Below are 24,920 nucleotides of genomic sequence, written 5' to 3' on the forward strand. Positions count from 1 at the left end.
ACCTCACCATTAACCCAACTCCCCACCCTCTTACCCCCTACCCATTCACCTCCCTACCCCTCACCCTCTCAACCCTTTACCCCCTCACTTCCTTGCCCCCTACCGCTGCACCCTTAACCCCCCACCCCCCAGCAGCAACCCACAATTGGGAGGGGACTCAAAACCCAGAGCTTCTCCCCTGAGGAGTTGGTACCCATATTAGTCACCCCAGCTTTTGAGACCTGCTCCTGAAAGACAAGCCCCCAAAACAGCTAGCTTTGAAAAACAAGCAGGCCCAAGCCCAAAAGACCCGTGGGGCTGCGGCAAACTGAGAAACAGCTCTGAAAGAACTCACACGTGGACTTACTCACCGTGTAACTCACGGGCTTCTGGCCCGATGCAGAAGCAGCCTTTGAAAAGTGCTCAGACTTTATGTGACAGAAGGTCATTTGCTAATTTTAAAGCGTTGGACTCGAGGGCAGGGGCCTGCTGGGATACTCTCTGGACAAAAACCGATGGACGCCATCTTTCTGCTCCCTCCTGGCGGGTGCCATCTTTGAGGCCCCTCTCTGCCGTACTTCTCAGCTCCAGTTTCTCCCGGAGAGGAGCTTCTATATGCAGCTGATGCCCTGGTTTTGCCATGACCCAGTTTTTGTGGCTGTAGCCCAGGGGATGCCCCTTGATCACCTGGCTCTGAGCACCTGGAGGCTTGTATTCCCGGGTCCCATGGGACAGTAATCATCAGAGATGTTCTGGCCACTGTATAGAGAGCACACTGAAATATAGCCCTAGTCTTTCTGGGAAGGAGGCCTATTTGCTTGTTGAGGAGCTTTGGCCTGCCCACTAATTGGGGCCTACACAGCTGCAATCAAGGAATGGAGGCCTGTGGAAGCAATCTCTGTGCTTTCTGCCTTGCTCCAGCTGTCCCATATATTAAATAGCCACCACCCTCAGGGCACAGCAACAGGAACTCAGTCTTCCTGTGAAAGGGACCTATTGGGCCTGAGGGTCTGGTTTCCAATCAGCCTGGATCTAGGCGTTGTCTGAGGTCCTTTACGACACTGACAGGTCCTGGCATACCCTCAACTACTGGGAGCTATGAAAAATAAAATAGGCTGCTTGGACAATCATAAAGGTTTGAGAGACCACCAAGAACTAGAGCAGAGGGTTGAATGATAGGTTTCACTGTACATAGTTACATTTTTTTTCTTGTGATTATAACTTTTAAGATGTACTCTCTTAGGGGTGCCTGGGTGCCTCAGTCTGTTAAGCGTCTTTTTTTTTTAATAGTTTTTTTCTTTTTTTAATGTTTATCTTTGAGAGAGAGCACAAGCAGGGGAGGGGCAGAAAGAGGGGGACAGAGGATCCAAAGTGGGCTCTGTGCTGACAATGGCAAGCTCAATATGGGGCTTGAACTGCGAGATCATGACCTGAGCTGAAGTCAGATGCTCAACCACTGAGGCACCATGCATCTGACTCTTGATCTCAGCTCAGGTCTTGATCTCAGGGTCATGAGTTCAAGTCCCACCCTGGGCTCCATGCCCTGCATGGTGTCTACTTAAAAAAAAAAAAAGATGTACTCTTAGCAGCTTTTAAATATGCATCACAGTATGATTAACTATAGTTGCCAAGCTGTACATTGCATTCCCGTGATTTCATGATTTGTAACTGCAAGTCTGTACCTTTTGACCCCCCTTAGCCCATTCCCCACAAACCTCTCACCTCTAGCAACCACCAATCTGTTCTCTTTATTTATGAGCCTCATTTCATTTTTTAGATTCCACAGATAGGTGAGATCATACAATATTTATCTTTTTTTCTCTGGCTTATTTCACTTAGCAATAATGCACTCAAGGTCCATCCATGTTGTCACCAATGGCAAGATTCCATTCTTTTTTATGGCCGAATAATATTCCATTGTGTGTATGGAATGGAAAATATCCCACATTTTCTTCATCCATTCATCTATCCAGGGACACTTAGATGATCTGTTTCTACATCTTGGCTAGTATAAATAATGCTGCAGTGAACATGGGGGTACATATACCTTTCTAAGTGTTTCCATTTTCTTCTGATAAATAAACAGAACTGGGATTGCTGGATCATATGGTAGTTCCATTTTTCTTTTTTTTTTTCATTGTTTTTACATTTATTTATTTTTGAGAGACAGAGTGAGACAGAGCACAAGTGGGGGAGGGGTAGAGAGAGAAGGGGACAAAGAATCTGAAGCAGGCTCCAGGCTCTGAGCAAGCATTCAGCACAGAGCCCGATGCGGGGCTCGAACCCACGAACTGCGAGATCACGACCTGAGTCGAAGTTTGTCACCCAACCAACTGAGCCACCCAGGCGCTCCCATTTTTCATTTTTTGAGGAACTTCCATACTGTTTTCCATTTTTGTCACTATGTGTGGTGATGGATGTTAACTAGATTACATTAATGTAATTATTTTGCAATACATACAAATGCCAGACCATTATGTTGTGTATCTGAAAGTCATAAAATGTTGTCAATCATGCCTGGGGGAAAAAAGAAAAAAAAAAAAAAAAAAAAAGGAAAGAAATGGAAGGCTGATCCTGACATGCAGGCCCCAGGACAGGCAGTGGCCACAGAGCAAAGGCTTCCTTTGTCAGGAAGACCTTCCCCTTCCTCAGTGGGGGCAGTCCCCACTTCTTGGTCATTTCAGTCACCTCCAGGCTCCGAATTATGGCCAGAGGGGAGTTCTGCCAGAAGAAACCTCACAGTGGCTTCTGGTGTGGGCACCATGGTCAGGGGGGCATGTCACTGCCCTAATCTGAGGGCACACCTGGAAGAAATACCCATATTGAGGTGGAATGCGTTCCAAGATTACAAATCAGGGCATATACTAAAAAGCACCTTTGTAGCCAAAACCTCAAACAGTGAGATAGCATTGTGTTAAATCCCTCCAAAAATTGCTTTCCACAGGATTTTCTACCAACATACGTTTGTTTAGTTACTCCTTGATGTCGAGTTATCAGTCGGGAAATGCTTTTTTAACTTAGATGGATTTTTGTCACTTGGGGATTGGCTAGTTCACTTATATGTGACATATTGGAAAAAGGAGAAAGTGAAGACCTGGATTCTAGTTCGAATCTCACCTTTACCAGCTGCATGAACTTTTGAATCTCAGGCTCCTCACCTTTCAAAGGCAGAAATTCATTGCCTCTCTTACATTCGAATTCCCGGAGCTGCACACGCGCCCCCCACAGCCTAGAACACACTCCAATACTTCACTTGGCCGGTCACTTGAGTCATCACAGGTCTCCTGTCCTTCAGGAAACCTTGTCTTGACTTCATCCTCCATTCTGCACCCGCAACCTGTGCAAACATTCCCCTTTTCACACCATAGGGACAATGAACTGATCTCCATTAGACTTTTGGCAGGAAAGACAGTTTATCTCTGCATTCTCAATGCCTAATACTTACTAAGTTAATTACAGCTTTTCTACAAACTATACAGTGCAACATAAAAAATGTTAGTCAAACTGTTAATCACTGAATTATTGAAAATACAAATACATATGAGTACCTTAGTTTGCTTGCATCTTAAAAAAAAAGTCCACAATCTATAAAGAATTATAAAAGTTTCGGGGCACCTGGGTGGCTCAGTCGGTAGACCATGAGACTCTTGATCTTGTGAGTTTGAGCCCCAAGTTGGGTCGAGAGATTACTTAAAAATAAAATCTTTTAAAAAAAATTTGTAAAGTTTTGAGTAAACAACCTGCAGCCTAGTTCAGGTTCTTCCAAATATTTGCATAGTTTATTTACTGCTAAATTTTCATACACAAACATACTGAGCAAATAAAAATGACACGATGTCCCATAAAAGTTGGTAAGAGAATTTTATTGTGTGACGTATGTAGGTCTTTGCATTCTACTAACAGAAAAGCATTTGTCCACATCTTAGTCAACCTAACAAATTACGTATCTGTGGTTTTTATCTACACGGCTGCAGTGTTACACTATTGGAGAAAACCTTCCTTTCACTTGTACTTTGGTGCCATTATACAGTAGATACTTCCTCCTCCAGAAAATAAAAATATTCTCAATCTAAACTTAAAATGGAACAAAGACATGAACACCAAGTTGCCTGCACCACTTGGTCAAAGACTGCAATAAAAACCGAAACAGTATGCTGCTTAACGTACGAAGATGAGGAGACGTCTCTGCCAGTTTCAGCCAAACCTCTGTAGGAATGATTTAGCATCTGGGTTTATTCTTCCTGTGGTTTTCACACGACAGGTAGAACTGTACCGCAACGAGGAACAGTCACATTCTTCACTTGCTCAAGAGACTCAGATACTGGACTTTAGCGCAGGAAATACCTCTTGGGGCTTAGTAATATACAAATGGGTAGAAAAAAAACTGCCTTAGGAAAAATTTCACAATTGTTTGACTAAACATCTGAAGCGTTTCTGTCACAGCTTTCATATATTAAAAAAGTTTCCTCCAGAGATGAAGCTTATTTATGAAATAAAACCTAGTCGCTATCATCTGATCCATGTTCTGAGCCCCGATCCGAGGCCTCATTGTTGGATCCCTCTGGTTCTGATTCATTTCCAGAGCCTTGGCCAGAGCCCTCGTTATCAGATCCTCTCTCGGAATCGTGGTCTGACTCGGCACTTGGAGAAGCCGGGCGAGAGTCCATCTCAGAACCTCCAGAGCGGCTTCTCCCAGACTGCACAGATTCGTTGTCAGACTGTTCAGAACCCGAGGGCCTTCTCTTTCTGGCTGGCTGGTCACTGTCTGAATCCTCATCTGACTGCTGTCTTCGGGGCCTCCGGGGACTGCCGGCCTTGCTGCCAGACTTGTTCTGGTTCTCATCAGAATCGCTGTCCGAAGAGGCACGTTTCTTCCGCCGTTCACCCTCGTCGGAGTCGCTGTTGCTGTTGCTGTTGCGGTGATGTCTGGCAAAGACAAGCACTGGTTAGACACCAGGATTTGGGCTAATGGGAGCCTTGACAAGTGGAGAATGTTTTCTAAACAAATAAGGGCATTTAATATTCTATCTCTTGACGTGGAGGGTGTTAACTCCGGTGTTCACTTTGTGATATTTGTTTTGTGTTCTGTTTTGTAAATTTGATAGATTTCACAATCAAAAAGGATTAAAAAGAAAAAATAAGGCACTTTAGTTATGACACAGCATTTAAATAGTAAAGGAGGACTCTCACTGGGTTCTATCAGGCACCTTTCATCAGAATGAAGCACTTCTCAAGTTCATACATAAAATTATGAAAAGGAAGGGCTACATTTATCTTTATAAGCAAATTCATAGCAGAAGTGAAACCTAGGATTTTGCTTGGCTGTAGGGACTCTGAAGAATTAACCATCTCCCAAGGCTGGATGACTGGGACTCTTCCCTGTCCTATCAGATACCTGAAGAGCAAAGGCACCATTTCTATCCAGGATTTGCTGCTGCACTCGTGCCCTCCACCAGGGTGAGTCTTACTCAAGATAAGAAGCCAGGGCTGAAAGGCTTCTGTAGCTCACTTACTTTTGCCCTGAGTTCCCCTCTACTTATCAGTTGATGGGTTAAAGGGAATGGGACTTGTACCTATGCTTGATATGGTGGTGGCACCCAGGAAATCTTGGCTTCCTGGAGGCTCTGGAGGAAAGAACATTCCCATAACTGTGGTGACAGCTGCTCACCCCCCAGAGCTCTGGACAGGAGAACATACTTCCCCTGTGGCATATTCCTCAGTTTTGGATTCCGTGGAAAGGAATATGAAATGGCACAGGGTTCAGTCTAAAAAGGGCGAAGGAGACATAATACATTCTTCTGTTCAGAAATGAAATCATCTTCACATGACTGAAGGAAGGCTCTTGGTGCTTAAATCTGAGAATGTAACATATTGTAACAAATCTGAGAATCTGTAACATATTGTTACACATACAATATGTAACTCCGGTCACCCTGAGTGGGTATGAAGAGTGAGTAAGAGGAAGACACTACATTCATTCCCTATATATACTAAAGGCCAGTGGGCCTCCTGGGTCCAATTCCCACCATTCCACCTGGCCAAATAAGCAAACACTTCGTGACACTCAGGATCAAGTTTAACTGATGCAAATGGCTCAAATCAACTTGGCCTTGACCTCATAGTTTGACAGCAGCTCAGCCTCTCACATGGACCTTTCTGCCTACACATTTTAACAATGCTCATTCTAAAACCATACATTTCACTGCTCTGCTCATGCTGGCCTTTTACCACTGACCAGGGTAACACTGTGGGCAAGGGCAAAGCAACCCCAATGTGTGTCAGCCAGTGTCTTCAGAGAAAAAAGGAACTGCAAGTCTTTACAGATGCCTCCCTAGAGATCGTTACCTATGGGGCCAGCAGCCCCACTGTCACCCTTAGTTCTCTCAACTTGCTAACTGCTCACCTCTAACCAACCAGCACTCCATTCTTCTTCCAAGATTCAACTCAAACAGCCTTTCTTTTACAAAACAAGTCTCTTACAACCCTCCCCTCAACTCCAGATTAGGTATGGACCCTGGAGAGCAATATACAAAACCATAAGTGACAGTACCTATCCCAATATAATGTGGCTTTTTGTTTATGTTACACTTCACTGCTTCTAAAGCACACATTCTCTGAAGCCAGAGTCTAGGACTTTTTCCTCTGCATCCCCAAGCACTCAGCACACTACCTCATGGAATTCTTAATGGACATTCAAATGACTGTTGAACAAATGAATGAAATGATAGCCATCAGGAGAAATACATGGGATGGGATAGCATTATCCCAAGCTGGGGAACCTCCAGCTTGAGGAACAAGTTTAGGACAAGTAAAATCAATACTGCTTCTCCAGGTGTGCCATAAGCTAAAGGAGAGTAGTGGCCAAGCAGTCTAGGAGAAGTCCCTCATGGAGCAGGCACAGCTGAGTCAGCACTGCCCTACAAGGGAGGAAATGGTCAAGAAAGTCCCATTTCCACATGACCAGGATCAGGCTACTCATAACAGTTTTAGCCAGTTTGGTAAGTGTAGGAAAGTGAGACAATTCATTTAGAAGGATACCATCCAGGAAATTTTACCTAATATCCATGGAGAAATGAGATTTCAAAATAGGTTTTCTCCTCTGAGGGAAAAACATGTGACAGGACAAAACGACAGGGTTAGATTAAGAGGTGTGCTAAGGTTTCTTCCACCTCAGAGATTCTAAGAAGCTGGAGGGAAGACATTTTGGCACAGTGACCATTCTTATCTTTCATTAAAAGAACGCACTAAGGGAGGGGTGCCTGGGTGGTTCAGTCAGTTAAGTGTCTGACTCTTGGTTTTGGCTTGGGTCATGATCTCACAGTTTGGTTCAGGAGTTGAAGCCGTGCGTCTGGCTCTGTGCTGATAGTGCTGAACCTGCCTGGGATTCTCTCTCTCTCACCCTCTCCCGCTTGCATCCTCTCTCTCTCAAAATAAATAAATAAATATTAAAAAAAAAAAAAAAAAAAGAATGCGCTAAGGGAAAAATTCATACCCTTCATCAGCAATTTTAAGTTTATCTTCATCTGAAGAATCATCGCTTGATGATATTATGGCTTTGGATTTTATTTTTCCCTTCATTGAAGGAGGCAGACGCTCTGGCTTGGGCTACAGAAAGAAGATCAGACATAGCAGATTAATCACGATTCCTAGGTTGCATTACGTTAGGACATCTTGTTAAACTTAGTTTGCAGTGTGATGATAACAAATAGCAACCAACACACTTCAAAAAGAAGCATTTGTGTTTGAAGAAACTGCAGGGGAAGAATACATGCTTGTGTAGGGCAAGCCTTTGTGCCTACAGCAGTACATAAAAACCACATAGTATTATAAACTTACAGCCTTCTTCTTCTCTGCTTTTGGCGGACGTCGCTTTTTTGGTTTGGGGCCATTTTCTGTTTCCTCGTCATCAGATCCTTCTTCTCCCTTTGGAGGTCTTCAAGAGTGAACAACAAGAGAAAGTCTGTCAAGATTCACTCATGCCTAGAAGGTCTAAGACTACTTTGTCATCAAAATATTATTCATTCTGAATGCTATTCTCTATTGGGCTATCCTCAACCATACTGAACATTCGTCAAGGGCAGAGGCCATAATTTACAACTGCTGCACACAGCTCAGGAGTCTGCAAGAACCATGTATTTATGCAATGTCCACCAAATAATTTAGTCTCTGTTGAGTCCTCTTATTCATCTAAGATAAGCCTGAATCTTGTACTTGGTGGAGGGACAGAGGATGGGAGAAAAGACCCAGGCTCCTGATCTCACATCTTTCCTCTCTTCTTCCTTCCTTGCCAGCTACTCATTCCAGGCCTGCTGATGTCCAATCATAGCTTCCATTTAACAGGTCCATGTCAGAACGAATTCATTAGGTTCTTCCCCAAGTAGAGTCAGCCAGGGGTGGGAAGAACAGGCCTTGCTAACAGAGCCAACTGGAGGTTCCTGGACAGGGAAGCACCACAAGTGAGGAACGGGACAGCTCAGGGGCACCTCCGGTGAGAGATGGGCGGGGCACCATTTATCTTAATAGCAAATGGCACCAAGAAGATTAGAAGGTCCTTCTCTCAGGGGCGCCTGGGTGGCTTAGTTGGTTGAATGTCTGACTTCCAATTTTGGCTCAGATCATGATCCTGTGGTTTGTGAGTTCGAGCCCCAAGTTGGGCTCTGTACAGACAGCACAGAGCCTGCTCGGGATTCTTTCCTCTCTCTCAGCACCTTCCCTGTTTGCACGTGCATGCATATGCATACTCTCTCTCAAAACAAACAAACAAACAAACAAACAAACTTAAAACAAAAATAAAATAAAAAAATAAAAGGCCCTTCTTTCACATTAATTCACACATCTAGCAAAACTTGAGGTGGGCATCACTATTACATTTTACACAAAGGAAACTGAGGCTTGGTGACTTTTCTAAGATTGCACATGGATAGCATGGGCACCGCAGGTTTTCTTATTCTGAATTGCACACATTTTCCAATAAATATATTCACAACACATTGATAATACCTTCTCCTCTTTTTCTTCTTTCTTTCACCACCTTCCTCATCTTCCCCTTCTTGTTCACTACCACTGCCCTTTCTTCTCTTCTTCTTCTTGGATATAGGCAGGTCATCGTCAGTATCGTCGTTGACAAATTCATCAAACTCTCCTCCCTTTTTAGAACGCTGCAATCCAAACAAGACTATAATCAGTTCTCGCTGGCTGGTGGAATGAGGTCAGATCCTATCAGCCATTTGACAAACGAAGGATCTTTTATCAAGTTGCATGGGAGGGGTGGTGGGTGAGACCCATATTTTGAAGACTTCTAATTAGGGTGAATGGCTCAAGTGGCTTAGGTCACCACCAGGTCCAAGTACGGAGCTAACACTGGAATGCATTTCCAAATAATACCATATAAAGCACTGTGTTGGAAGACTGCCTCTTAGCAAAGGAGGAGGTCAAAGCTAAGGACTAAGCACTGAGTAACCAGAGCCAATTATATTCACTTCTGAAATATAGTCACATCTTACCCGTCCACCACCACCTCCTCTTTTCTTTTCTTTTGTTGCTTCGGTCTCTCCAGTAAACATAAGAATATTTTTGGTCTTCTCAACATACTGGGCCCGCTGTTCTAAAAGTTTCTTTTGCTCTTCTTTTTCTCTGAGACGTTTCTCTTCCTATGAGGAAAAAAAGAGTAGGAAGAAACTGCATCAAAATGTTGAAAAAATATCACGAATACCAGCAGAAGGACTTCTTTAACATGCAAGGCGTATGTGTGTGTGCACATCATTCTTGAATTCTAGTATAACTGAAAACACAATAAATACCTGTTCTTTAAGAAGTTTCTGCCTTAACAGTTCCTTTTCTTGCTCTTGTTTGGCCCGTAACTCCCTTTCTTCTTCATCTTGTTTACGTGCCCGGGCGACATGGTACTGGGCCTGGCTCAGTAAGTCAGAGCACTGCCTACAACATTCCAGATTTAGAGAAACATGAATGTAGCTAGTACATTTTTTGCTCAAAAACTCAGAGGATCTGTTTTCCTTACACAAGCTAGAGAGCCAGATAATTAGCAGATATTTATGGGATATTTTAATTAGCAAAATTAACTTAGTTTCTCATAAGTCAATACTGTCAACTTTGGTAATTTTCCAAATTATAAGTGTCCTCTCCAATCACAGATACATTTTCAACATTATCTTCACATGTGAATCAAAGAGTGAAAACAGATAGAAAGTATTTTCCCCACACAATTTTAGTACTTGTACTAAATTGATTTTGTCATATTTCCTGAAAGGACCCTTGGAAAAAAGACTTTGTCCAGGCTGGGGAGTCTCACAGACAAGTGGGAAAGACCGACCCCTGGAAGGCCACCCAGTGTACATCGACATCACTGCTTTACCTGAAGTCACCTTCCATAAGTAGTAACATTACCTGGCTTCTGTAGCAGCAAGGGCCAAATCGAATCTCATTTTATCTCCCACTTTACTCAAGTAACTGAAGTATCTAAATGGAATGAGAAAATAAAATACTTCACTGAAAAAAAATTATAATGAAACAGGCCCTTTAGATTTTTATTTTGTTACTTTTTAAATGTTTATTTATTTTGAGAGAGGGGGAGAGAGAACGCATGAGCAAGGGAGGGACAGAGAGAGAGAGAGGGAGACGGAAAATGCCAAGCAGGCTCTGCACTCTCAGCACAGAGCCTGACGTGGGACTCAGTCCCACAAACCACAAGGACCATGACCTGAGCCGAGATCACTTTGGATGTTCAACCGACTGAGCCACCCAGGTGCCCTGGCTCTTTAGATTTTTAATCTGCTCTACAAAAATAGTCTGAGAAAAGGTTTATGTATTGATTGGCTTACATGAACCTATTTGATACATGAAAGGCTATCTCAATAAGAAAATTATATATGAGACCTACTTAAAAAGACTCTCATCAAAGTAGCACTCAATATGTTTAATAAAAAACAAGTTCATGAAGATAAGTAGTCATATTTAATATCATCAGTAAATTCACAAATAACCCAAAATCAGTTCATGCAGCCAATATGTAACTAAACACTGTATTTACTAAATATGTCCACATGTGGGTTAGGAGGTGTATGCCATAAAGGCACTTAGTCTACCAGGTGAGGCAAGAATTGCTTTTATAAGAATTTAAATAAGGTTAGACAAAACCTGAAGAGATATCAAGTTTTGATTTTACCATGCACAGAATTACAAATAAATCCCGTAAAAAGTACATAAATTTTGAGCTCAGTGCAGAAACCCATTCAATATTTAAGAGGACAGGCCTTAATCTTAGCTCAATGAAAATTAATATTCCATGAAAAGACACAGCAGTATAAGTAGTAAAACCAACATAAGTGGAGTCTAAAAGTTTCAAGTGTGCAAAATTCTGGGTAATATTACTGTCAGATTAATGAAAATTTAGGGCAAGCTTGCAAAACTAGCCAGCCAGTTCTAGGGGACACTACACCACCCAAGTCCGGCAGGGTCCTGGTCACAGTTTGGCGCCACCTGGTGGCAGCCACCTGCTTTGGCTTAAAAACCACTGGACTGCTTCTAGTAGAGATCGCTTCAGGGAAGTGATTTTCAGTACTGTATGAGACAAACGAATTTAAAGAAACAAAGCATTTCAAAAGTTGTTTCCACAAAATCTTTACCTATGTGCAAGCTCCAGTTCTTTCACAGCATTAAGTACTTCCTTCAGATTACTCTTTTCATCTTTCAGAACAGAGGTAGCTAGTCTCTGCAGGACCAAGGCCACATTAAACATAAGTACTGTATCACTGGGCGCCACATGTCTAGCCTGTAGGTAAAAAACAGCAAATATTTCATATAATCTAATGACAAGAAAAGAAGTTTATTCAAATATAATGTTAGGTATACAAACATGCATAAAATAGAATAAAAGTATGTAACGCAGCATAGAATTAAGTGAGAATAAGGAGTTCTCCTTTTCACCTTTAGCAAAGTCTGTTTGCATTCCTGTAACTTGCCACACTTGAAGAGTGCCCGAGCCAAATACAGTACAACTTCAGTGTTCTGGTGCTTATAGAACTTTCTGAGGCAGTTTTCATACTATAACAAAACAAAAAGTTAATTAAAATACAACAAGGATTAAATGATATTGTCATTGTGTAACAAGATTTCAAGCAATTTTAAAGCTACGTGAAAAGGTGTTTTAACCCTTTGAATGGTTAATTTCAAAGAATAATTTGAGAATGATTTTAGACATTCACCAGGATAGGTTTTCACAACACAAAAAGCTGATAAAAACAACAACAACAACAACTAGATACTCAAAATAGTTTTTCCATTTGAAACTTGGACCAATACTGAAAGGATAGATTGGATGGCTTTTTTCATATCTCTGGCAATAAAAGCTATGGACAAGCTTACTGACAACTTATTAAAAGTTACATACCCTGTTCCTTTGGGCTATACTCTCTACCACCTTTCTTTAGGATTGATGGGACCTACTGGCAATGAGCATGAGAAGTTTCACAGTTCTGGCTGTTAAAATTTTCTTATAAAACCAATATATGGCAATACTGGTGTCAATTTTGTCATGAACACTTCACTTTTTGACCATGGATCATATCTTGTCATAAGTAAGCTCTTTTTCACGGAAGATGGTTAAAGAGTTTCCCCCTGAATATCCCTAGTAATTAACTTGCATTTTTAAAAGGCAACTTTATCATTCTGCAGAACAGGAAGGCCCACCTCCAAAACCACAACCTCTGAGACTACCATATGCAGTCTGGGTCCTATAAATCCTTGTGGCTAGTACCTTTCAAATATTCTGAATTTGATAATAATAACCACTCTCCTTAGAAAAAAGGTTAACCACTGCAAGGAGCCTGGCCTGCCCTTGTCATCTACCTCTGATAAGAACCTTTTTTTTTTTTTATCATAGTATTTCCCATAGATCCTAAGGACGTTTTTACTTTTGAATATGCTATAGATGCTAAGTATTTGTTTTAAGATTTTATTTTTAAGTAACCTCCACATCCAACATAGGGCTTGAACTCATTACCTCGAGATCAAGGGTCATATGCTTTACCGACTGAGCCAGCCAGGCACCGCTAGATGCTAAATATGACTCTTTAAGTTCAAGCACTCCATAAATATGAAAGGCCTAACAAAATTCTATAGTGATAAAAACTAATCCCCATGGAGTTTTTTTCTTTTTAAAATGTCATTTAACTTTTCTGAAACTCAGTTTTCCCAACTGAGAAAGAAGAATGTAAAACAAGCAAACAAATATTAAATCCTACTTTTTGGGTATTTACTGATATACTAGTACGTTAGTGCCAAGTATGGTGTCTAGTACTTTTCGTACTGGATGTTTACACAATTCTGTGAATTTAAGGTACCTGATCTCCACTTCATAAATGGGAAACTGGCTCAGAGAGAATGTCCTTTGCCCAAGGCATGCAATTAGGGGTGGAACCAGGACTCGTATCTCTGTCTAGACACCAAAGACTGGCCTTAACATTATATGATGATAAGCCTGTGAATAGACACAGTATCACAAGAAATAGCATGCAGCTCCATGAGAGGGCCAGAAAGGTTAAGAAAACATCTGCTCAATAATGAACACAATAGGGGCGCCTGGGTGGCTCAGTCAGTTGAATGTCTGACTCCAGATTTTAGCTCAGGTCATGATCTCACGGTTCATGAGTTCGAGGCCTACAATGGGCTCTGCACTGGCAGTGTGGAGACTGCCTGGGATTCTCTCTCTCTCTCTGCCCCTCCCCAGCTTGTTCTAAGTAAATAAACTTAAACAATGAACACAATACAAAAATATCTTGAACGATAAGACATTACCATCTGAACGGCACTAATATATTGCTTCTGTTCCACATAGATGTGTGCTAGGTTCAACCACACATCACTGATATCTGCTGTTGCTTCTCTTACTTGGGCAAATACATCACGAGCTTCGCGAAAATATCCTTTGTGGGCCAAAACAGCTCCTAAAATTATAAAAAGGTTCACATTTAAGAATTTTCTAACTGTAAGGGCGCTTGCATGGCTCAGTTAAGCATCCAACTTCGGCTCAGGTCATGAACTCATGGTTCATGGGTTTAAGCCCCATGTCGGGCTCTGTGCCGACAGCTTAGACCTGGAGCCTGCTTCGAGTTCTGTGTCTCCGTGTATCTCTGTCCCTCCCCAACTCACACTCTGTTTCTCTCTCCAAAATAAATAAACATTAAAAAAAAATTAAGGGGCGCCTGGGAGGCTCAGTCAATTAAGCATCCAACTTTGGCTTGGGTCATGATCTCATGGTTCATGGGTTCCAGCCCTGTGTCGGGCTCTGTGCTGACACCTCAGAGCCTGGAGCCTGCTTTGGATTCTGTGTCTCCCTCTCTCTGTTCCTCTCCCATTCATACTCTCTCAAAAATAAATAAAAAACAAAATTTTTTTTAAATTAAAAAAAAAAAAAGAATTTTCTAGTTGTAGCCAGAAAAGCCACTAAAAGCCCTATTTTAATACAACTTCATTTATTACATTTAGGGAGAAATTATGATCTACAAACATTCCTCTGAAAGCATTCATTTCACAAATCACTACAGATGCCCGTGTCTTATAATCACCTATGCCATTAGCAGCATACAGATTCTTCGCGTCATTTCTGAGCACTTGTTTGTAGATGGCCAGGGCACGATCTTGGTGACGCTTTTCCTATAAAAAGAAACATACATTATAAAACAAAATTCAAACAGGAATCAAGTGTCAGTTTTGTTTTAAAGATACAAAGAGAAAAAAAAATAAGGGACAAAAACAAATTACCTTTTCTCGATCTCGGGTGGGCTGATGCAAAGTCTGGAGCCAGACGTTGCCAAGGGCCAGCATAGAGTAAGTGTCACTCTGTGTAGATGGTTGTTTTAATATTCTCTCAAATTTCTTCTGTCCCGGACCCCATTCTTGTTTTGCTAAATGAAGATTGCCAATCAAAGACCAAGCATCTGGATGGTCCTGAAACACACATATAAAAAGAAACAAAATCTGTAATTTGGATTCAGAGACATTAATCACCTTTCCACAATAGCTGATTACCAAAGAGGTTTACAAGCCGCATTTACAAATTGAGAGTGGGGATGGATTAATGAATTGTAAAATCACTTTAGCGTGTAGTTATCAGCATAAGAAATGCAACAGAATGGAATATAGATGGAATGGAATATAGAATAATGCCAGTGTACTGCACATGGCAACGGTACATAAAGATTTGCAAAACCTTCATTTTAGTTGTTGCATACACACGTGTGTATACTCAACTATGATGTAAAATCTATTTCTGTGGCTAACAATCAAAAAGTTTACATAACTTCTACACTATAGTATCTTCAACAAGTAAATAAAATAGGGTGATGTCAAGATATTAGAGAAATGATAGCCATTAAAATGAAAATCTAGGGAGAAAAGGTGAAATAATTGTTTTTCAAACCTAAGAGTTAATATGACCAACCTGATTAATCTGAAGAGCTTCCTTAAACCAATCTGAAGCCTCATAAAAATTTCCTTTATCTCTAGCCATGGCTCCAAGGCGCAGATAGCCTAAAAATATACATTTAAAAGTTTTTACGTTTAAAATATTATCTATAAAAGACCATAATTTTAAAGCCATACTTTTGAAATGATTGATTTTTGTTAATACATTCACACAATGAACAGAAAAATCCCACAGGTAAAGAAAATTGAGCACCAATAAAACTAATTAATAATCTCACAAGTTAAAGAGCAATTCTGTTCCCATCAAGTCACTGTTTGAAATCTCGGATTTATTTCTTCCACTCTATTCCAGTGTTCACATCCTGGTCCAAGCCCTTATCTCCAGCGAAGTTATTTCAAAACTCAGGGCTGTTCTGTTTCCAGTTTCTCTCTGATGCACAGTACTGTCACTTTTTCTTAAAAAGCTGCTTGTCATAAGGCAAAGTAGTGAAAGCATGGACTACTAGGGATTACTAGTTAGAAAACCTGGGCTCTAATTGTGGGCTTCCACTTAAAGAACAGTAAAAAGGTGCTGCACAAATGTAAGTTGTTATTTTCTCCAGAAACTAATAATGGTTTACTACTACCATCAAACCAAATTCAGCCTGGAATTGAACTAAATCTGATTTATTTTAAATCACTTTTGTATCCATAGCAGCATGACAGGGGCCAAGTTAATAGCTCCTGATTTAACCAGAGTCAAAATATCATAGCTTTAGGTACTTTTAAGGGAAATACAGTATTGCAAATCATTTTCAATTAAAAACTGTCTGAATTTTACAACGTCTAGGATGTAAGAACTCAAAGTAGGACATTTTAGTAATAATTATTTTGAGGCAAAACAGTGCTTTTTCTCACTATTATAAACATTGCAAAAATGCGAATATGAAATTAGAGCAGGAACATCAGAAAAGTATATCTAGCACCAAATATGCCAAGGAATTGTTCAAAGTCTAATAAAGGTAGCTGGCACACTGAAGATCGCCCACTTTATGAAATATGGTTCAACTCATTTTTAGTTGTTTCTTTTAGTTTCTAGCATAAATTTAAGTGAAGCTGCATCTTTTTTATTTTTTTAAGGCCACAAATTTGCCTTGACGAAAAGGGGACATGATAACCTTCATATTTTTTTACTATTGGTTCTAAGAAAGATTTTTTTTTTTCAGGTTAAATATTTGCTGCTGTTGTGGGAATTTTAATTCATAAAAAAAAGTTTACAATTCTTACAGTCAACATAATTAGGATGTTCCCGTAAGATGTTTTTATATAGTTTTTCAGCTTCGTGGAATTCACACATTGCCTCATACAGCCTGGCTAAATTGTATGATGTTGTAACAGAAATGGCATTATAATAATGTTCATCATGCTCAGCTTCTGCCTTTGCACGATCCAATGATGCCAAAAAATATTTCTATGAAAAAAAAAAAGAAAATTACATTGTTAAGACTTAGTTGGTACATCTAAAAAGGTGTGCATTCCACCTGACAGTATGTAAGAAGTGAATATTTCTATTTTCCTACCTTTGCCTCCCCTAGATTTCCAAGTCTAAAATGGAGGGCACCCACATTATTCAGAATCTCTGGTGGGACATCGGCCTGCACTTTCTCCTGAAGGATCCGTGTAGCTGTTCCATAGGCTGAAAGGGCACCCTGTTATTTTCAAGGTGGAGAGAATTCGGTGTAAGTGAAAACGAAAGGGAGAAACACTATACCATGCTTTCAAAAAACACGTTATGTAGGAGACAAAAAGCACTGCTAAAATACCTGTATATCAGTCTGTTCTAAGATTTGCGCCAATTCAATCCAAGCTTCAACATCATCAGGATACTGTTCTGTGACCTTCTTCAAATGGCCCTGGGATAAAAGAGATCATTAAGCTAAAGCAGGCTTAATTAAGCAACTACAGGCCGTCAAAGTAAAAAGTGGTAGCTACTCTACCTTGTTTAATACGTCAACTGTTCGTTATTTCAACTGGAACAAGCTTGGCTAACAAAACTGCTTCCATCATATCTCTACTAGCAATAACAAGAATGAGGAATGACAGTCTAGTGATAATGGAGAATAGCTAAGATTTTTTAAAATGTACCTTAGCGATATCTCGTTTTTCTTGATCTTCTGAGGCAGCATATAGAGAGCCAAGAATTTTCATAGTTTCATAATTATTAGGATAAGCTTTCAAAACTTTCTCAAAGCACTGAGATGCATTTTCTTTGTCACCTCGATATATATACATTTGTCCCAAGCCAAAAAATGGCAGCACAAAAGAGGATGAGGCAAATTGTGTGGCTTGATAGTAGTACTGGAAAGCTTGGTCATAATCTTCCTAAAAAATGAAAATAAAACAAGACCAACGGTATGTACGAAAGATTCTCTGCCTTTTTTTTAATGTACAAAAATTTTGGAAAGACTTGAAAAACTATAAAACAAAAGAATTAGCTATTTGGAGAAGGTTGGAAATGACCTTACCTGAACGTGGAATGATCTAGCCAGCTGATAGCAACTTTCTGCTTGCATAGCCTCCACTTCTGTATTATGGAATGCATGGAGAGCCAAGTGCTGGACTTTACTATAATCCTGAACAAGGAGATCCAGAAACCAAATGAGTAAATTCAAACAACTCAAACAGTCTCAATCATAAGGCTTCCTCAAATTTCATTTTTAAAATGTGTTCACTGAATGAACAATAACAGCACAATACGTAGAATTACAAACCATTTTTCTCATTCCCCTTGCTGATAACTTCAGGGAAGATGGGAACTAACATTATTTACCCAGAACTTAGTATCTACCCATGATATCTCTTACTTCATTTAATCCTGCAACAATCCTTTGAGGTATCCGCTGTATTTTTGTGATGAGAAACCCTAAGAGAGGTTAAGTCCCTTATTACTAGTAAAGGGAACAATTACAATTTATTGAGAACTATTATATACCAAGCACTGTGGTAGGTATGATATTTACATTAGTTCTAGGCTCAGTCAAAAATCTTGCAAAGACTGTCATTATTATCATTTTATTGATGGGGAAATGGAGGCTTAAAGAAATAAAGTGTATTGTCTAAGGTGGAAAAGCTAGAATCTGAATACAATTTTTTTTTTCCCGACACCAAAGAAATGTTCTAACACATGAGGGTTAGCAAGCTTAAGTGACCAGATGTGAATTCAGCTCTATTTGAATACATGGGTCATGACTTTCCCATGGGTCATGACTTAATTTGGATTACCGAGCTAATCTCCTGAGAATCTCAAAGTCAGAGTTTATACATCAGGGATAGGAAACAACTTTCTGGTTTTAATAAGGATATGTTTTACCCATTTGGCTATAAATCTGGTCTGGAGAGCCTATGTTTGGTCAATGGACAGTTTCAACTTTGTTTTTTTTAATATTAGGAATAATAATGTAATTGTAGTTTTAACAGTAACTCTTTCCCATTAGATTAAGTATTTAATATGCACATTACATTTAATTCTAAATGCCACTCCTCAAATCCCATAAAGTAGGTAGTTATTACTGTTTTACAAATAAGGAAATTAAAGTTTAGGGAAATTATCTGCCCAAAGCAACATAACTATATAGTGGTGATACCTGAATTTGAACTAAATAATTCAAACTCTACACTCTGAATTATTTTGCACAGCCTTTTAGCTAAATTTATGTATTGGTCCCTGGGATGAGGGTAAAGGTCAAATGTTGGGTTTGGAATATACTTTAATTTTTCTATTTTTGTTACTCCTTGACTCATGACATATCTCTTAGGGAATAAAATGATTCTACTTTGAAATTCAACATAAAAAGTATTGAAGATTACATTCCATCTTAAAGTCCTCATTCACATCTCTTTGATTTCCCCTCACGCCCCAATTTTTGTCCTTAATCCACTCTGCATTCTAGCTACTTCTCTTTCCAATCAAACAACCAAGCTCAGTTCTCAGTTCTTTCTGGAGGTCTGTGGTAATTGCTCCAGGAGTCATCATGGCTCCTCCCATTTCTAAACCTACTTTACTAGTTAATTACTGAGTGTCTGGGATATTAATTAATAATACCTTTCCCCCATCTGGTTAAATGATTCCTCTACAGGGGAGGCAATGCAGTGTAGTGGGCAGAGAATTGAAATACTACATCTCAACTGTACTATTTGCTAGATGAGTGAATTTTGGCAAGTGGTGTTACTTAACTTTCTTTTTAAAAAAATTTCTTTTAACGTTTATTCATTTTTGAGAGACAGAGAGAGACAGAGTGCGAGCGGGGGAAGGCAGAGAGAGAGAGGGAGACACAGAATCCAAAGCAGGCTCCAGGCTGAGCTGTCAGCACAGAGCCCGACAGAGGGAGCTTGAACTCACGAACTGCTAGATCATGACTTGAGCTGAAGTCAGACACTTAACCGAATGAACCACCCAGGTGTCCCCCAAATTTAAAATAGAATACTTTTCATTTGGTTCAGAATGCTGTCCTAACAGCTGTGAGCAATGACTATTAAATATATATTCAAATATTTAGAATTATCAGTCCTTTGTTTTTTTCAGTAAAAACCAAAGTTACTGTAACTGTTTTATCTGAAACAGTAACACTTTAAGTACTTATAAGATACATTTCCATCTTCTCCCTAAATAATTGCCTTTTCATACTATAAAAGTTACAGCATAAAGCTTAAATAATTAATTCATTATGAACAGCAAGTATGCTTTCCATAGCCAGAGGAAGTACAGCATTATGGTTAATAGCTGTATGACCTTAGGCTATAACCTCTGCCTCAATTATTCATCCACAAAATGGGGATAATATTAACTATCTCATAGGAATGTTGTGACTATTATACAAATTCATGGAATGCATTTTTTGAAAAATCTTATTTAAGTAATCTATACACCCCACGTGGGGCTCACAGTCACAACCCTGAGATCAAGAGTCACACGTTCTTCTGACTGAGCCAGCCAGGTACTCCCACAGAATGCATATTTAATAGTACTTGGGGGGTACCTGCATGGCTCAGTTGGCTAAGTGTCTAATTCTTGATTTTGGCTCAGGTCATTATCTCACAGTTCATAACACTGAGCCCCATATTGGGCTCTGTGCTGACAGGGTAGACACTATTTGGGATTCATTCTCTCTCTCAAAATAAATAAACATTTTAAAAAGATAACAGTACTTGCATATTAGTGGCAATAATCACGGTGATATAGTATCTATTATTAATAAGGATTAATACAGTTTAGTGAACTTTTACCTAACTTGCTATTTAAAGTTCTTAGTACAGTTTAGTACCTGGTTTCCATATGGCAGATAAAACTTTCATACTTACTGTATAATAACTTTGCCAATGAAATACCGAATTTTAACATTCAAAAAAATCTAAAATACCATTGCTTCTACAGAATTAGTGGCAACTTTAAAAAATACATCTTGATCAATATGCAAAAACAAACAAAAACTTCAATGACTCATTGGCTGCCTAGAGAAGTATGTCCAAACACCTTATATCACACCAGTGTCCCACCATCTGGATCCAATGCATTGTCTATCATGAGCCCACCATATGCCATGCTTTTACTAAACTACTGAGAATATTTCATACATCTGTACCTTTCCCTTTTCAACTACCTAAAGACTTCCTCCTAAAAACCTAGTTCAAGGGCTTCTCCTTCTTGGTGAAAACCTCCTTAACCACTTGATCACTTCCTCTTTCGTTTTTCTACCACAGCAGGGTAGAGACCTTTATTTCTATATTTACATTTGTTTACATGTCTGCATTTTCTATGAAACTGAACTCCTGAGTACAGAAACTCTATCTTATTGGTCTCCACATCCCTATCACAGTGTTAGGTATAGTATAAAGGGTCAATAAATATAAAATGAGTGAATGAATGAACAAACATACCCACCCCCAATTAACTAATACAAACTCTAATTTGAAAAAACCTCCTGAGATTAATTTTTTTTTTCCAAGTTAAAAAGTAGAGTATCAACTGCAGAACAGAAAAACAAATCAGGATTTAAAAGCAAACAACTTTAATAAATTGAGTTCTCTTACCTTTTTGAAGAAAAAGTGATTTGCCAAATGGTTCAATACCATGGGGTTGCTAGGATCAATAGTATAGGCTCTGGAAAGAAGCTGGACACCATTTTTGATGGAATCAGCCTAAAAGAAAAATGATGACAACAGGGCCATTATTTAATCAGTATTTTTTTTTGAAATTTAAATTTTTTTTTTTTTACTTTTTTTTTTTTTTTAACATTTTCATTTTTGAGACAGAGAGAGACAGAGCATGAACGGGGGAGGGGCAGAGAAAGAGGGAGACACAGAATCGGAAGCAGGCTCCAGGCTCCGAGCCACCAGCCCAGAGCCCGATGTGGGGCTCGAACTCACGGACCGCGAGATCGTGACCTGAGCCGAAGTCGGACGCCCAACTGACTGCGCCACCCAGGCGCCCCGAAATTTAAATTTTTTTAATGTTTATTTATTTTTGACAGAGAGAGAGATAGAGCATGAGTTGGGGAGAGGCAGATAAAGAGGGAGACACAGAATCTGAAGCAGGCTCCAGGCTCTGAGCTGTCAGCACAGAGCCCAACGCAGTGCTCGAACTCAAGGACCTTGAGATCATGACCTGAGCCAAAGTCAGACGCTCAACTGACTGAGCCACCCAGGCACTCCTAGCATCTCTGGAATTTAAGAGAGCAAGCTGAGGACGAGGTGTTTTGGAGGTGGATTCCTTCATTTAAACCAGAGGGATCAGGGCGCCTGGCTGGCTCAGTTGTTAAGTATCTGACTCTGCCTCAGGTCAGGACCTCATGGTTCGTTTAATCAGCATTTTTTGAAAATTTTCTTTATAGTCTGAAAAATAGGTTACATAAATCTAAGTTCAGACACCAAACATAGCTCTTATTTAGTTAACATTCAGCAGGGATAAAAAAAAATTTCAAATACTGAGTTAAATTGTTAGAACCTCCCTCACAAAAAGCCCCCTTCTAGTTTTATAGATTTTAGCTATCTTCTTGGTGTGGCAGATGTTTGTGGATTACCCAACAGCTTGTACACCCTTCTTACCCTGTTAACAGAGGCCAGACTTTACAGCCTGTGGAGATTTTTTAATTTCAGGAAGGAAAGTTCCCTTTTCCTCTTTGCAAACCTCAGGGGATGAATGATGACTAATCCAAAACAGTTAAGATAATCTATTTCCCTTCTCTGGGGATTGGCCCAGGCACTTCTAAACCGGGGGTAATGTCATTTTTTTCATTATCACAACAGGACGGATGTGCTGGCATGTAGTGGGCAGAAGCCAGGGATTCTGCTGATCAGCCTACCAACGGGTAGGATAATTTCCCACGACAAAAAACTATCTAGCCCCATATGTCAATAGTGCTGAGAAACCCTGATAATCCTGTCTAGACAATTATACACAAGGGGAAGCATGATGGAGACAGAACTGCTCTAACAGAAAGCCGTTTATCCTTTCCCTTTCCTCCCTCCATATCAGGCTGATGAAATGATGAGATGCCTGGAGATGCAGCAGCTATCTTGCAACTATGAGGTGACAGACAGGAGAAGAAAAATCCACATACTAAGGACAGAAAGATGTAAAACTTTGGGTTTAATGATACTGAGGTGCCAAATCCAAGACCTTAGATAGCTGGTTTAGTGGATGATAAAACCCCTCATGTTTAAGTCACTGTAGTATGCTTTTTGTTACTTGCAATTGAAAGCATGCCAAACTGATATACAACCTACCAACTCCTCACCTGAAATTCTGAAATCCAAAAACTTCTTAAAACACAAGCTATTTTGTAATCTTGGAGTAAGCTCACTTGGTGGCAAAACTTTACCTGAATTGTGAGGTTACCCTATTAGTGTGAACAGTCACTCACTCTGACACAGAAATACATGTTTGCATCTGGGGTGGTGTCCTAATACCTGGGTATTATATGTTATGCAGTCCAGGCATCATATTATAGTTCTATTACATGAAATCTTATTAAATGCTTATTTACTTAATTTGAGAGAGAAAGGGGGGATGGAAGAACAGAAAGAGGAGACAGAGAATCCCAAGCAGGCTCCACACCGTCAGCACAAAGCCTAATAATGCAGAGCTTGAACTCACAAACTGTGAGATCATGACTTGAGCCAAAACCAAGCATCAGATGCTTAACCAACTGAACCACCCAGGCATCCCAATAACCTATTACCTGCAGTCTTGACCTCTAAAACACTTTGGCCTCAAGAATTTTAGATAAGTAACAGTAAGTCTGACAAATCAGTCAGGAAATTTTTTTTCACTCACATACCTCTTTATTGTTGAGTTCTAGTACAGCCAGTCCAACCAATGCTCCCACACATTTGGAGTTGAGTTCCAGGGCTCTGCTGAATGCCAGACGAGCTTTTTCCAGTTTGTTAAGTTTCACAAAGCAATGGCCCATTCCTAAACGAACTTCCGCTAAAAAAAACAGTCATTCAGTCTGTGAAACTAGGACATTTTTAGGGTTCAAATTAAACAAAATACTTAAACATTGAGTCTCAAAATCTTGAAATTAACCTCAGTATATTTACACTACAAAATCTTTTGGTAGACCACAAACTTGCTTTCAGTGGATAGTATACCATACTGCTCTCCTTTCTCATCATAAACAGAACACCTACAATACTGGTACTTCTCTTGTCTTCCAACACTCCTGGTTACACTCTACCTTCAGTGTCTTAATTTTTGAAGAGAAATTTTTAAACAGAGAGCAAAAAGCTTCAGTAAGGTCTTCAATATCGTGCCTGACTACATGCACATACTGTCATTCTCTTCAGAGCTATGCTTATACATGCTCCCCAATTTTAAGGCCATGCCAAAACTCTACCATGTTCCCATGAAGGGTCAGCCTCTCCACTGGTTGGTCATGAGATCTCACCCCTTCTCATTTATTTAAGGACATTGCTTCAGCAACCCTCTCCTCTTTTTCCTGCATTATCAAATTTTCTGTATCAGATCATTCTCATCCATATACATTCTCCCATCTTAAAAAGATCTTCTCTTGATTCCATTTTCCTTTCCATTTGTCAACCCACTCCTATTCTTCCCCTGAGAACAAAACTCCTTGACATATCTATCTACAGGTGGGTGCTGCCTCTAATAACTTTCCTTTTCCATTATCTTCTTAAATGCATTCCAACAAGGATCTCACCCCCACCATTCCAGTAAAACTGCTTTTATCAAGGTCACTAATGCTTAGTATGCTGCTGAATTCAATGATTGATTCTCGGTCCCTACTTTACTTGACCTAACAATAGAATGTGATACTGTCTGATGTCTTGTCCTGGAAACATTTTACATTGGATTTCAAGGACATTGCACTTACTCTCTTTTCCTCCTACATCTGGCTGCTCCTTCTCAGGCTCCTTGGCTGCATCTTCCTCATTTCCCTAACCTCTACAATGCCAGAATGCCCTAGAACTCCATCTTTGGGCCTCTTTTCTACCTACACTCA

General features: G+C 39.9%; 1 protein-coding gene across 1 annotated transcript in view; it reads right to left on the bottom strand.

The window, feature by feature from the left end:
• Positions 1–3,821: 3,821 nt before the first annotated feature.
• The window catches only part of CTR9 (CTR9 homolog, Paf1/RNA polymerase II complex component), a 28,019-nt gene continuing 6,920 nt past the window's right edge, over positions 3,822–24,920 (bottom strand). Inside the window, exons 6-25 of the mRNA XM_049650019.1 lie at positions 23,736–23,884; positions 21,487–21,594; positions 17,925–18,032; positions 17,545–17,781; positions 17,223–17,312; positions 16,980–17,108; positions 16,687–16,870; positions 15,437–15,525; positions 14,758–14,943; positions 14,562–14,649; positions 13,792–13,940; positions 11,923–12,039; positions 11,622–11,767; positions 10,384–10,455; positions 9,780–9,915; positions 9,483–9,629; positions 8,980–9,137; positions 7,816–7,912; positions 7,472–7,584; positions 3,822–4,905 (exon numbers count right to left, since the gene is read on the bottom strand). Coding sequence (XP_049505976.1) covers positions 4,479–4,905; positions 7,472–7,584; positions 7,816–7,912; positions 8,980–9,137; positions 9,483–9,629; positions 9,780–9,915; positions 10,384–10,455; positions 11,622–11,767; positions 11,923–12,039; positions 13,792–13,940; positions 14,562–14,649; positions 14,758–14,943; positions 15,437–15,525; positions 16,687–16,870; positions 16,980–17,108; positions 17,223–17,312; positions 17,545–17,781; positions 17,925–18,032; positions 21,487–21,594; positions 23,736–23,884 — 2,930 coding nt within the window. The 3' untranslated portion in view covers positions 3,822–4,478. The remainder of the gene's footprint in view (positions 4,906–7,471; positions 7,585–7,815; positions 7,913–8,979; positions 9,138–9,482; positions 9,630–9,779; positions 9,916–10,383; positions 10,456–11,621; positions 11,768–11,922; positions 12,040–13,791; positions 13,941–14,561; positions 14,650–14,757; positions 14,944–15,436; positions 15,526–16,686; positions 16,871–16,979; positions 17,109–17,222; positions 17,313–17,544; positions 17,782–17,924; positions 18,033–21,486; positions 21,595–23,735; positions 23,885–24,920) is intronic.

The sequence above is a fragment of the Panthera uncia genome, chromosome D1 (assembly GCF_023721935.1).
Source record: "Panthera uncia isolate 11264 chromosome D1, Puncia_PCG_1.0, whole genome shotgun sequence".
In the NCBI taxonomy this organism is placed as follows: Eukaryota; Metazoa; Chordata; class Mammalia; order Carnivora; family Felidae; genus Panthera; species Panthera uncia.